The sequence below is a fragment of the Neurospora tetrasperma genome (assembly GCF_000213175.1).
Source record: "Neurospora tetrasperma FGSC 2508 unplaced genomic scaffold NEUTE1scaffold_3, whole genome shotgun sequence".
Classification (NCBI taxonomy): domain Eukaryota; kingdom Fungi; phylum Ascomycota; class Sordariomycetes; order Sordariales; family Sordariaceae; genus Neurospora; species Neurospora tetrasperma.
This window is the reverse complement of record NW_009799101.1, coordinates 808,398-821,835: the sequence shown is the minus strand read 5'-3', so window position 1 is coordinate 821,835 and position 13,438 is coordinate 808,398. Positions and strand designations below refer to the sequence as shown.

At 50.5% G+C, this 13,438-nt stretch overlaps 1 protein-coding gene across 1 annotated transcript; it reads right to left on the bottom strand.

Annotated features, from left to right (window-relative positions):
• Positions 1–7,881: 7,881 nt before the first annotated feature.
• On the bottom strand, positions 7,882–8,803 carry NEUTE1DRAFT_80911 (uncharacterized protein; the record flags this gene model as incomplete). The annotated part of the gene is made up of 2 exons (XM_009852219.1): positions 7,882–8,016; positions 8,104–8,803. The coding sequence occupies 2 exons, from the start codon at positions 8,683–8,685 to the stop codon at positions 7,882–7,884; spliced, it is 717 nt and encodes a 238-aa protein (XP_009850521.1).
• Positions 8,804–13,438: the final 4,635 nt, after the last annotated feature.

The window sequence follows — 13,438 nt, the reverse complement described above, 5'->3', positions numbered from 1 at the left end:
CTTGTCCGCCCACCCCCCCCCCCCCCCCCTTCCTCTCCCAACTCTAGTCTCACACCCTCCTTCACATACATGAGTCCCAGCGAGCGGGCATACAATTCATTACTGGATTGTTTGTTAGCTTGGTTCCTCAAGCATGGGTTGAACAGGGAAATTTTGGAGCTCTCATTGGCCTTTCAAGAGAGGTACTGTCTTCCGCTCGAAGCGACATGGGATAACGGCAAGGGTTTGGGACGCCACAAAGCCTCTGATGGCTGTCCTTTTTGCTTGTCTCCGTCTCCTTCAAGGCCTTCAGGATTGAAGATATAAATCGTACAGCGTTCACCTTTTCGAAAGCCGAACACTTTCCTTTGTCAGGGAAAGCTTTGGTTTTCTTGTACTAGGGCTCACAAACAAACCAGAGCTGGATTGTACTGCGTGGTAAGAAGCTGCGGAAAGCGGGGAGGAAGCGGGACCACCACTTCCCAAGCATCCCACAGACTTGGTTTGCCCTGTCACGCATGCTTTTCATGCCAACTTTCCGAATCGGAACCAAGCCTGTGACCCTCGGGCGGTGGGAAGGTACCTATCCTCCTTGTTTCTCTTCCACCGAATCGAATACTTTTTCTCAGCTCATTCTATCCTTTCCTGGAGCGTGTCTCCGTGTGTCCCTGTCGTCTGTACGTGCGTCTCGGACTGGAGGGTGGGTGGACGGCGGAGCCTTAAAGCAGGGCCGATATACCATATTAGAATGCTTGATATAAGCCGGGTTTTGCGCAGTATAAAACATACCATTATTGCAGAACTGGGCAGCGAGTTAGCGAGTAGCAAGTGCGGAATCATCATCCATCATCACACAGCCATCGCATTCCCGATTATCCTTCCCGTTCCCTCCACCATGGCTCCAGCCTGGCTCGTCGCCTCTCTCTTCCCCCCTTCGCTGATTTCTTTCGTTCGATATGATGTGCTTTCCTTGCTCTCTTTTCATTATGTCTCCCTCGTCCGGACCTTCCGTTGTTCGATTTTGTTCTTCTCCACTCCATCGTGGCCGAAGGCCAGAGGTAGTTGTCATTCGAGGCTGTGTTGGGGTAAGAAGCTCATAGGTAGGTAGTCGCCTCATCTCGTCATCGTTTTTTTTTTTTTTTTGCTCGATTGTCCTCAGGCTAGTAGCCTAGGGTTCTGCAATGTGTCGTGCGTCTCTAGCGTGCTTTCTCGAGAGGCGGCCGAAGGTTACAACAAACCTGCCATGTGAGTCATGCAGGTCATTCTCATGTTCATCCACGCGTCGGTGGCTTCGTCTCTTCACCGATAGTGACCGGTATCTGTCAAGAACCGCACTATCGTCCAGTCCACCCCGTGCCTTCCTTCACGGGGGGGCAAACACCATCGGACAAAATCCGAAGCACCTGCGCCGCCGTGCTTGCCTTGCCAACCTGAACCCAGGCCAAGTTGGCAGGATCTCCTCGAGGTCATATAACTCAACTGATCTCATTGAGGGTCTCTTCAATGTGCCCTACCCCGCTCCACGGCCCGGCGTTCGATCCGATTGCACGCCACGATTTCGCATCAAGCAAAGCTGGGATTTCAATTGTCGACACGTCCTCCGTAGCCGTTGCTGAGGAGAATAGTAGTGCCCTACTACTGTGGATCTTGTTTTCTGTTTGGTTCATTTCCTGTTTACCACCCTTGGTGAGAGGAGGTGAAGGCGAGAAAGGAGCTGAGCTGGTCGTGAAAAGTGACGTCCCTGCTGCCAAATTCTGACAACAGCAAACGATCGATGGTGAACAATCATCACCACCAATAAAAGGAAGAAGGTGTGCACGACGGAGCGAAGCATAGGATCAAAGTAGGGAAGAACGCATTGAAGAGGCAAGAGCCAATAAATTGTCTTGATTCGGACATTTCATTTCCGATTTGGTCCATCGTCCGTGTGAGGTCCCCTCGAACTGCCTCGCTTGTTGTAAGTGCCGGTCTTTCCCGGACATGCAATCAGGACCTAGCGGGAAAAGCTCCGGACTGGCATCATTGCCTTTTTGGGGACCGCCTTCTTCTTCGAGACAAGAGAGGGACAGACCGAGACTGTCTTTGTGGACAGAGACGAGACATTTGGAGATCCTCGACCGCAGTATACGTGGGTACTAGCCTCGTTCGGAGAATCCATCCATTTGGGTGGCATTCGGCTACGGAGGGCAGAGTAACAGTCGAGTCATTTCGGGCTGAATGGTCGATCTCGCAAACACCTTTCGCAAGAAACATCTCTTTCCAGACAGTCTTTTGATCCACTCTCTATCTTGGTGTTATTCAAGCCATACACCTTGTAGCAGAGGGCGTTAATCCCATGTGGACCGCAGGGAACTCAGCTTGTTTGGGATAGGTACAGGTAAGGGAAGCAAAGGTTATCCATAATGGAGTGGCTATTGTATATGTCAGGCTCGTAGAGATTTCCCTTCCACACCTCATCTACTTATCACCATCTACCAACCTCGGAAAGCCATGTCGAACAAATCAGGTAAGCAAGCTTTCTACCAGGAACCGCTGGATCAACGTGACACCAAGTAGGGCTTACTCGGCGCGAAACTTCTTTGTTTCAGATGTAACTACGAAAGCTAGAGGTATGACCCCTGCCCTGCCCTGCCCTGCCCTGTCTCCAGATGTCATCACTCATCCAAGGCTTACAAGACGCCCAGAGGGTGTTAGTTGGACCAAAAAAAAAAAAAAAAAAGGAAAGAAAAGATGAGCTTGTGCTGATTCCTCTTCCCGCCTCACGGTCAAGACTACATGTGGCATCATGTTTAGTGCTGCGTGACATAACGAGATGTGATTGCCGAGAGGGCATCCTACGCTACACTGCTTCTTTACAACATCACAGCACGACATCACTACCCGTTGCGGGGCGCACAAGCCGAAAGAAGGGCAGAATCCTCGCTTTCTCGCTCGCTTCACTTCCTACAACGGCTAACGAGCGACGAAATGGGCGAGCCGGGCAGGCAGGCACGCAGATAGGTTCCGTTATGTAGGTAGGTAGCGTGACGTGAGATCAACGAGTACTACACGGCAGGGCAGTAAGGCAGGGCATTGTACGATGTACCGTTTCACCGTCCATCTCCCCGCAAGATCCTGGCCCTTGTTCATTCACATCGAGGGTCAAACTACCTAGTTACCTACCTATGTTCACTTCAGTCGCTCAGTGACATCTCTGGAGAGTATTGAGTACCTCCAAGTACCTTCACGAGATGTCTGTTGGATGAGAGCTACCATAGCAGGAAGACTGGCCTAAGAAATGCGACAGGGGAGCGAAGCCTCACTGTCCAGTTCATCAACTTAGTCTCGCAGTATCAGCTATGGATGGTGGACGATACGTCACCATGGAAGAAAAGAGCACGATTTCCCTGCGTCAATATGAAGACCAGACTGGAGACGAAGGGCCTCAATCCCAGCGATAACCCTGCCTAGGTGACGAGAGTAGGTGGGAAAGGAACCAAGCTATTGGATACTGGGCGTGTTTCAGAAAACGCCGTTGGTTTGAGAAACAGCAACTTAGTCTGTGTAAGGCATGAAAGACGGGAAGTCGAAAACATATCAGATTGCTCCTTGCACTTGGCGCATACCAGTCGGTACTCGGAAGTTTTCGTCATCGTCAAGACTAGGTATTGTTGGTTGGCCTTTCCATGTCTCCGCCCCTGCCTCTCTGTCCAACATTGACTCCCAAAGGTGGGTGGTCTCTAGTTCCTACCTGATGGGGCGGGTTGGATGTTCGAATCTCATTGATCAGTAATGCACGTATAAACTTACTGAAGTACCGATGATGTTCCCTTTGATGTTCTTGCACGGTGCTATTCCTGGTACACCGGATCATCTGTCCTGGATCATGGACAGAACAAGGTTGCTGGATACGAACAGAGTGATAAGAGGGATGAACTGTGAAAGACCGACATCAATAGTGGAGCAGGTTCGACTTCAAGTAGCCTTATTACTGAGCGGGGACTTTGTTTTCCAAGATGACGCTAACGTTAATTTCCGAATGACCGTTGAGAAATCGCCTCATTCGGTATGCATTGCAGCTCGGCTCAAGAGACTCGTCTGGATCGTCTAAGCGCAATGCCAGGGGAAAGCGAAGGGCCGACTTGGCGATCGCCGTTCATTACACTACACTAGTCCCCAGAGCCCCCGCTTACACCGCAAACTTACAGCGCTAGTTTAGTGCAGCCTCTTGTAGCGTGCTGTGACGGGTCGTTTGTCTCGATCCGAAACCTCGCTCGCCGTGATTCCGAACGCCCCAACGACCCCCCACGGTAGGCAGATATGTTCCTTTTTCAACGAATGATACAATGCACAGTGGAGGAAGGCAGACGTGAAGAGGGAAAAAGCAATAACTCACAAAGGGCTGTTTCAAGCGCCGGCGGGCAGGATGGGCCGGAGCATAGCAGAGAAGGCACCGTGTCAACAAAAATCCCAATGTTGTGCCTGAAGTACAATGGTCGAAGTGAGTGATTATGCAAGGTAGGGTATTTGATCTCAGGAAGCATAGTCAAGTCAACGAGGAGGAGGGGATTAGAGAATCAAAGAGGGAATTGGGCGATTTGATTGACAGACAAGTACCGAAATGTCCGCTAGATCAAGGGTTTCATGACTTTCATCGACATGGCAACAGTATGGGGAAGCGGTAGTGTGTCTTGGCAGTGAGTCGCTCCTCTGGTCTGATATCGAACGCAGAACATGAAGGATCTCCACTCGTATCTCAAATACTCGGTGAGAGTCTATCAGGAAAACTTTATTTTTGGCTCTCGTCCCTAGCGTGCCAATCGGTGAGCGGTTGAGGAGGCTGAATACATAGCGCAGGCTTCCTTAGAGAACCGCAGAATAGACATTGTTTGGCCAGATTTAGTGGAGGCGAATTACAAAACCGACCATGGCGTGGAACAAATGTTGTTCGCTTCGCGGCAAACTAACAAAAGATCCCCTGTCCACTCTAGTTGCTGGTGTAGTTTCGTCTGGCGGCTGGAGAGAACCGAACGAGATGAAATGGAACGAAATATAGAGAAACACAACTTGTAAGAGAATTCATGGAATGATGCAGAGATCAAGCAACCGCAGGTTTCGTATTCACTGAGAAAGGATTACTATCAATCCACATCCTTCCAGCCTTGACGCAACAGGAACCCAGCACGTTGGTTTAAACCACTTTCAGCACGCGGATCTGCGACCGTTTTAGACGACCCTACCGAACCGAACCGAACAACCGAGCGAAATCACAACCAATGGAGCCGAGGGGACTGACTAACCGACAGACTGCCGGACCCTTTCAGGTTCCTGGATCGATGCTAACGTTGTACCTTATAGTGGGTAACACAAATAAACGCAACACTGGTCATTTCCTCGTAGAACTCGTACGTACTTATTAGGTCGTTGAACAATAATACGATCGAGGTTCAATCAATCTGTGAATCTTGATGTATCAAACATTTTACTGAGCTATCAAAATAAGGAGTTTGTTTTGCATTTTGCTTGAGTACCTAGTGCGCAACTCACAAGGCACCTAACAAGGTTAATATTGAAAGGAGAAGCCAGTCTCCTAACCATTGTGAGTCTCTATAAGCCCGCTGTAACTGACATGCGAAGCTAGATAGAGGTACCCTTGAATAATACCACTCTTTCACCACCACAGATCACCAAGATCGCACGAAACCCTCATGGGCATACAATGGTTTACAGAATAGGTATCAACCTGAGAAAATACCTACTTTTAATTTCAGAAATGGTGATGTGGTCAAATTGAGGAGTGACGAAGGCGACCTTTTTAGCCTTTTTGACGGGAAAATTTCAAGTTGTGCGTTTATTCATGGTACCCACTGTAACTACCATGTATGACCGTTATTGATATGACCCATCATCGTCAACGGTCGATGCTGGAACATCGGACATGGGGCACGGTGCTTAACTTCTGGGGACAGAGAGGGCATCGTCAATCTCCGTGCTCCTAGACTCCTAACAATGGCGTCAACGGCACATGACAGCCATTCAAATGGTAGCGTACCTCGAGCGTACCTACACTAGGGCCACCCGTCGACGGGCGATGTAACGGTGCCTGTGTTTAGTTCCAAGAATGAAATAAATATCAGACCATTTTTCACAGTCGCGTTCCTGTTTTGCTGGGTAGGGGACATCACTGCCCAGAGACCTAACAGGCTGACATTGGAACCGGCTAAGATGGACACAATCTTGTGGTTCAAGAGAGCGGTCTACTATGTAGTCATTTATCCAACGCTTTTCAAGACGCCTCGTCGCCGAATAGGAAGGTGGCAAAGTGACAGGTTCGGCAGCCAAGAAATCAACCGCACAATGTCCATTGTTGATTGGGATCCCATCTTCCCAGCGGACGGTCAGTTACGCACCGTGAGAATAGCGTCCACTTGGCGTCTTCCTCATTTTCACCTTCACTCTCAACAGCCCGCTGTGTGATGCATCATTGTGTTACACTTGGAGTATCTGCGGTGAGACACAGCATGCCTCAGGTAGTTCCCCATTCCAACCACACCGTAGAGTACATTGAGCTCGCCTAAGTGGAGGACAAATCGAAAAGACCAGCCCAGTTAAACATTAAACACAACGGTCTGAGACCAAAAAAAAAACCCTAAGGTCTACATACAAATTATGTGAGGGGAAGCAGCTAGTGTTCTGAAAAACAACGACATAGGGAAAATATGAAAACGTATCGTAGTGAGTGCTGCACTGTGCTGGGTATCGCGGAATGTGATAGACAAAGGAAAGATAGGTTGAAGTTCGACGATGTGTGCTTGTAATGGTGGTTGGTATGCACGCTCTCTCGAAAAAAAAAGCCTTCCGCAACCCAACCAAATTTCCTGCATGAAATGAAGTACCCAACCAACTCCAAGGGACAAGCGGACTAGTGTTTGCCGGTTCTGTTCCTGACATGTTCCGCCCAAGCAACCAACTATTGACCCGCCCAGGTGTTCATATTGCTGTTCTTCGAGTCTTGTCTCCCAAATCCTGCCCCCGCTCTGGCATCGAAGGAACTATCCCATTGCCTCTTTGAAATCTTTGCCTGAATCGATCACCAATTCCTCTTGGGCTCCAAATCAATGCCAGAGTTGTGGGCTTTTCTCGAACCAACAGACGTATAAACCATCCATCAAGCCCTGTTCCACCACGACCGCACGTCGGAGACCGATCTGAATCTTGTGTATATCGTCATCATCCATTTCGGTCGTGAAAGCCTGTATGGTAGCGAAGTGGCTGAGTATCGTTGTGTAATGGTCATCCTTTTCCAATCTCATCAAGCCGCCTCCTATGGAAAACCTAAAAAAAACACCAGCGCAAGACCCAGCACACCGCAATAGGAAATAAGGAAAAAAGGTTACTAAACGTTAATGTCAGATATAATACTTGTTGTGTATGGGGTATCTAGGTGTATAATGCCGCCTTCTCAAAGAATGATATCTCCCCAAATGATGATACAAATGATGAATCAAACCAACAAGAGAATAAATATTAAAAGAAGGTAGAGAGAGAAGAAATGGAGTAATAAGGGCAAATAAACAGGGAGAGGGGGTAAGGACGACAGAGAACTCCTGTGCACCTTCCTATCCCTGAGTGTCTCTGAATTTTGGTAGCCACGAAATTGGCTACTAACTTGGTCGTTCGCTCTCCACGAACGGAAAGCTTCGCGCGGTTGGTGTATTCGTTTGATTCGACTCGACCGCGTTTGACTCAATCTTTACCCCGTCAAATCGATTGTCATCGGATATTGGCCGAGTTTTTGACGTTGCGCATGGGGTATTGACGTGGTAGATCTTGTGCACTGCGGTGTGCTGCTCACTGGAGTTGTGAGGAATAGACGGTGTCCCCAGACACAGAAGCCGAAACTCCTGGTGGGGACATTGATTGCTATAAGTCCTCTCCCATCAACTCCGCCGCTCTCTCACGACATGCTACTGGGGTGAATCCTGTCCCAACTTTGTTGGCAATAATCCTCCACTTCTCGTTTTCGTAGTCTTGCAGCGCCGTCTTGAGCTTTTGGTCCTGCATGTAAGAATTAGTCAGAAAGCAAGTTACGTGGACAGCTAATTCATTCATCTGGTAGAAAGAGATACGGTTGATCAGACTTACCGTTTCATCCGTCCATTGTGTTGTTTTCGCCTTCAACTTTGTACAGTATCGCACCTGAAGAGTTCCTGAAGATCGCCCAGGGAAAAAGTCGGCAATCTGCTTCCAGGTTAAGCTCTTGTTTTCCTTCAGGTCGATCAACAGCTGGTCGTCCTCTGGCGTAAACTTGAGCTTGGGGCCTCTTGGTCTCGGGGCTGGAGGTGGCATTCCTGCTTGTCCAACTACACTGGGAGCTCCACCACCGCCGCTACCTTCCCCTTCCCGTCTTAAAAGCTTGTTTGGGGGGCCGGTGTCTGGTAGGCGGTGATGATGATGCTGAGGCGGGGCCGCTGCTGCTTGTGCGTAGGCTGCTCCCAACGATGTATGTTGCATGGAGTCCAGGTCATTTTGCTCAAGGTTCGGGATTCCAGGCATTGTGAGATCGAGATCTTCGGGCCGTTGTCGTTTCAACCCACCGCCATGTCCGTGGTTATGCGTCAAAGGCGGGTAAAGCGGCGCAACTACAGTGTGTGGCGAAGGGCCCGGTCCGCCAAAGTGAGGTGGTCCGGAATGACCCATGTGTCGTGCGCCAGGATGTCCGCCCATGTGGCCCGGATCTGTGAGGATCGGAAGAGGATGATGGGCTTGGGCATAATGTTGGGACAGGCCATGATGGGGTTGGTGAGTGGGCGGCTCGTGCAAGCTTGGCAGGCCGGCATGTTGGAGAGACGGTCGGTGGTGGTGCGCTTCATAGGAGTGCGGAGCCTGGCTCTGCTCGGCCGTATGCGGCTCCTGTGACGAATAGTCGACATGGTAGTCCGGACCTACTCGGTAATTGCCCGCCAGCGTGACCGCTATGCATGAGGTCCGCCAGAGCGGACCGCTCTGGCTGGTCGCCGGGCTCTGAATTGCGAGAATTTGGAAAGATTGAGCCCCGCAGGGCTACTTTGGAAACGAGAGTGGCGTATAATTTGATCTGAGGAGGGCCTCAGATGCTGCGAGTTGATTTTTTGAGGGGTACTTGAGCTCAGTTGAAAAGAGACAGGTGTCGGTATGAACCCAGAGCACATGTATTCAAGCGAAGTCTTCGCAAACGAGTCGGTGGCGGTAGAAAGGCGACCGATGGTGATGTGGGGGTATATGATTTTCAGAGGTACGAGACGGTAGGTTGATTCTCGGATAGGCTGGCTGGACAATGACGGCACTCTTAACGATTCCTCCTTCGTAAGCTCATTGCGTGCTGAAACTGGCTGGTATGACCGTTTTCTGTGGATACTGGTACTTGGTGTGTAGTTTGTCGACCCTCCCAGTTCAGCCTAGCTTCCAAAACGAACGGTTTCTTCTTCGTTGGTGGACTTAACGATAAAGCCAAAGTAGAATCAGAGCAGAGGAAAAGAAGCAGCGGGTAGCGACCGTGATATATCTTGTGGTGTTTGATACTGAGCAGAGAAGCAAGTGATAGCCGCCTTGGAGGGACGGGGACGGAGTGGATATATGGATTTGACCCGCCTACTAATCCAAGGAATAAGCATACAAGCAACGATAAGTACGAGCCGTATTTGTAGCTTGAAATGTGGAGTTCAAGTCGGGTTCGACGACCGATGACGGTGGCATAATTTGAGGATCTTATGCCATGGACTGTCTTCCGGATATAGAACAGAACCCCGGCTTCAGGTAGTGATGCACCGAGCGGGCATGACAGCTCGTAGCTCAGATTGCTGGACAGGGTTGCCGCAGGACTAATTATCGAGGTCCAAGAAATTCCCGGCGCTCTAACTCGATTCAGATATTCAGTGAACTTGACGATCCAAAGAAAACGAAGCTTCGAAAACGCAAAGACAGAGTCAAAACATCAAGCTCGACAATGTATGGGATGAAACAAGCCCTGCCATGCGGCTGGGCCGCAGCATGGCAAGAAGCGAATTAGGAGGTGCTCGTAGCAGTGTTCTTCTCGACAGACAACCAAGGACAGCAGCGGCACCCGACTCACAAGGAAAGCCAGTAACGAGAGTCTTACACTTGCAAGGCAGAGGGAGACAGGCAGACGATGGCGAGCGGGAGGGGAGCTTGCCGGGAGGGGTGGCAATCTGGCCGAGTCCATCTCCGTACACAGCCAGGAAGGTGGATGTAAGTCCCCGCAGTGAACAGTGTGCGGTCAAGCAAGGTACCCGGCCTTTCCAGGAGAGCCAGAAGAAGTCACTCGGAAGTACTAAAGCAGGAACATGATAGCGACAGCATACCTTGGCTGCTGCTGGGGGGATGTCCAGTTCTGGGTGTGGTGGAGTGTCGTAGGTGGCAAGCGGAGAGGGCATTGAGGAGTGGGAAATTCCATGGTCTCTGAAAAGGGAAAGATATTAAGACGGGGGGAGCTATAACAGGTGCCCGGAAACAGATCGATGCCCTGACATACGATAGGGTCCCGGGGGTTAAGCCGCCTTGGAGAAGGGGTAGCATCCACCCGTGATGAAGGTAGGAATGCTGGATTGCCGAGCAGGGGCGAAAGAGAGGCTATAGAGTGAGGATACCATGCAGTGACCCTGCCCGCGTGAAATCTGAACCATATCATCTGAGATGTCCGATGTGACCCCAATCCCAAAGAGACCAGAGAGCTGCCGCAGGCGGTCTGGCAGGGCCCTCAAACTGAACAGGATGGTTTTGACAGGGTATCAAGTAGTCCAAGGTAGGTACTGTCTGTGCCTGTTCGGCCCGTCGATATATGGCGTCTGTGAAAGTGGGAAGGGTTTGACGAAGCTGCCGCCAGAAATGTAGCCGCATCATGGGGGAGAGAAGGCACACCTTCATCCCGGAAAGAGGCACTAGCCCGCCAAAGGCAGGTATTGAAGCGAGAGTATTTGGGAGACGAAGATATTTTGGCAGACCGGGTCTAGGTTCTGTCCACTCGGTGACCTTGCTGAGCCTGGTCACCGCATGCGATCATGACGGTCATATGGATGGGTTCCAGACGCGCCAGACGCGCACCTTGACGTGATGTCTCGGGCTAGGCTTTGCGAGGAGATGCCGTTCGGATACGGTAAAATTTCGTGGCTACCACTTGAATTATGCCATGACGATGATTGTCTTCCATATGGTCAGGTGAAGAGGTTGACGTTCGGCAACTCCAAAATTGCGCTTGTTGGGTGTCAATGTGACTGACGAATCGAGGCTGGAAGCTGCCGCAAAATAGCCCATTACAATTGTCAGCTTCCTGTTAAGCATAGTAAGGCCGAAGTGAGAAGAGCTGCAATGAACAGGGCAAGGCAGCAGTATGCAGGCCGGAAAAGAGCGATACTCGGCACGACAGTTGTATTGTGATGGTGTTGGAGTGAGGGGGACATGCCGTGGGGAGATGCCGTGAAGGAGTGGACGGTGTAGAATGTAGACCGAAGGAGTGTGGCCAAGATGTGCGCATGAAGGAAAAGTGTTTCATTCAAACCTTGCAATTAAAGGCTGCATTATGCTCCGCGCAAAGGCAGGATGGGCGTGATTTCGGAAGTTTTCTAGAAGGAGACAAAGCTGCTTCTAGCGCAGACCGGGGTAAGCTCCACTAGTGTATTCTAGTGAGTGTAGTGGCAGTCAGAGGATAGCTATCGCCGTGGACATTGATGATCCCTCAATGGGCTGATGCCGCTGCCGTTGATATTCCGGCGTTCAAAGACGGTTGCCCGGGCACTTGACTGTGGTTGTCACAGGCGGGCAAGTTCATGATGGTAGCGTGCAATTGGTGGTGATGGTGGTGGTAGTGGTAGTGATGATGCGGTGAAGCAAGGTGAAGGGTAGAACTAGAATGGTGACGGCGGTGAGAACCACAAGGGTCTAGGGCATTTCGATACAACCTGAACTATTCCCAGCTTGGCGACTGTCGCTAACAAAGCTTGACGCCCAGAGGTTTCGAATGGGTGGGTAGAGACTATGTTGTTGTTAGTGACAAACCTTGGGCTGGGGTTATGGAGATATTCGGGCAGTTGTGAACAAGGAAAAATAAACAAAACAACACAACACAACACAACAAAACACGCAATGCTTCGGTTCAGTGAGCTGTGTTGTGGTACTTGGTGTGGAACTGAAGAGGGACTCAATGAACTGAAGAATTTTCACATCGTTCGATTCTGACCAGTTGTGCCCTGTGACTGGACACCTACACCTAGTGTCGTCAAACTGGAAAATACCAGGGAAAGTGTCGAGGGGCTCCCAAGATCGTCGTCGATGCTGTTTTTGATCTCAGCTACCTAGTTCTTTCCTTGCTTCCCAAAGGCGCAAACCAACCAAACTACTAACCCCCCTCCCCGCCACACAAACGATGTGGATGAAAGTCGCAGCCGCAGTCGCAGCCGAACAGCTCCTTCCCCTTGAAACTGCGTCATTGTCTCAACAGGGTGAATTTTCAGTCATGATGCCCCTCCCAGTGCGATTCCAGCTCTCCAAAGCGCTCTGACTCTGCACAATGTCACCGGGCGTCGTCTTCACCTGGAACTTAACCATCCAACTCTCAACCCATCACCAGGACATGACCGTCTGTTGCTATATTGATCACATCAAAATGACAACAACAACAACAACAACAACACTACCACCACCGTGTTTCAAACGATCGACACAACGGCATTGATACAGCTGCTAATCCGGGACCGATACAATACCACGCCTTCCTTCGCGCTTCCATTATGCTTCCAAACATGACAAGCGAAAGTCACCAGATAAAACTTGACAAGCTGAGGCTGCTAAGCTGGAGGCCCAATGGAAGGAAGGGTAGCTTGGGGTGGGTTGCAGACATCATACCATTCTGCATTGACATCTCGTACCTGCATTAACATGAACTTGCTAATGCGTGTAGGCCCAAGAGGTTGTAGGTAGGCAGGTAGGTAGGTAGGTACCGTAGGTAGTGCAGAGAACGACCGACATTGTGCAATGGCCATGTCCGGGTCTTCAAAACTAAAGTGGTCAGTTCACAATCCTTTTCGCAGCCTCCACTTCTTTTGCTCAGTCGAGCCAAGAACCGCGGCTTAGAGGTACCTCTACCCAAGTGGGCCAAGGTTAGATTAGGTTGTCATCCGTTATAACGTATTTCCACATCGTGGGGAAGCGAGCAACGGCTAAATGTGCCACGGAGAGATATCCGGGACTATCCGGTCCTCCCGCGCGGAAGTTACCCGTTTCTTCTCCGGCATCCGGACCGATCGCAAGCTTAATCTTGAGGACCGATGACAAGACAGCAAAGGAGTTCCGCAGCCTCCGGTGGGACCGCTGGAATGAGGCTGGAATGTGCCGTGACAATTTCGGATCACGGACGACGTTTCTAGACATAGTCAGGCCTAGTCTTGGCAGCCGTTGCTAGTCTGTCGTTCTTTCAATGCAAAAACCG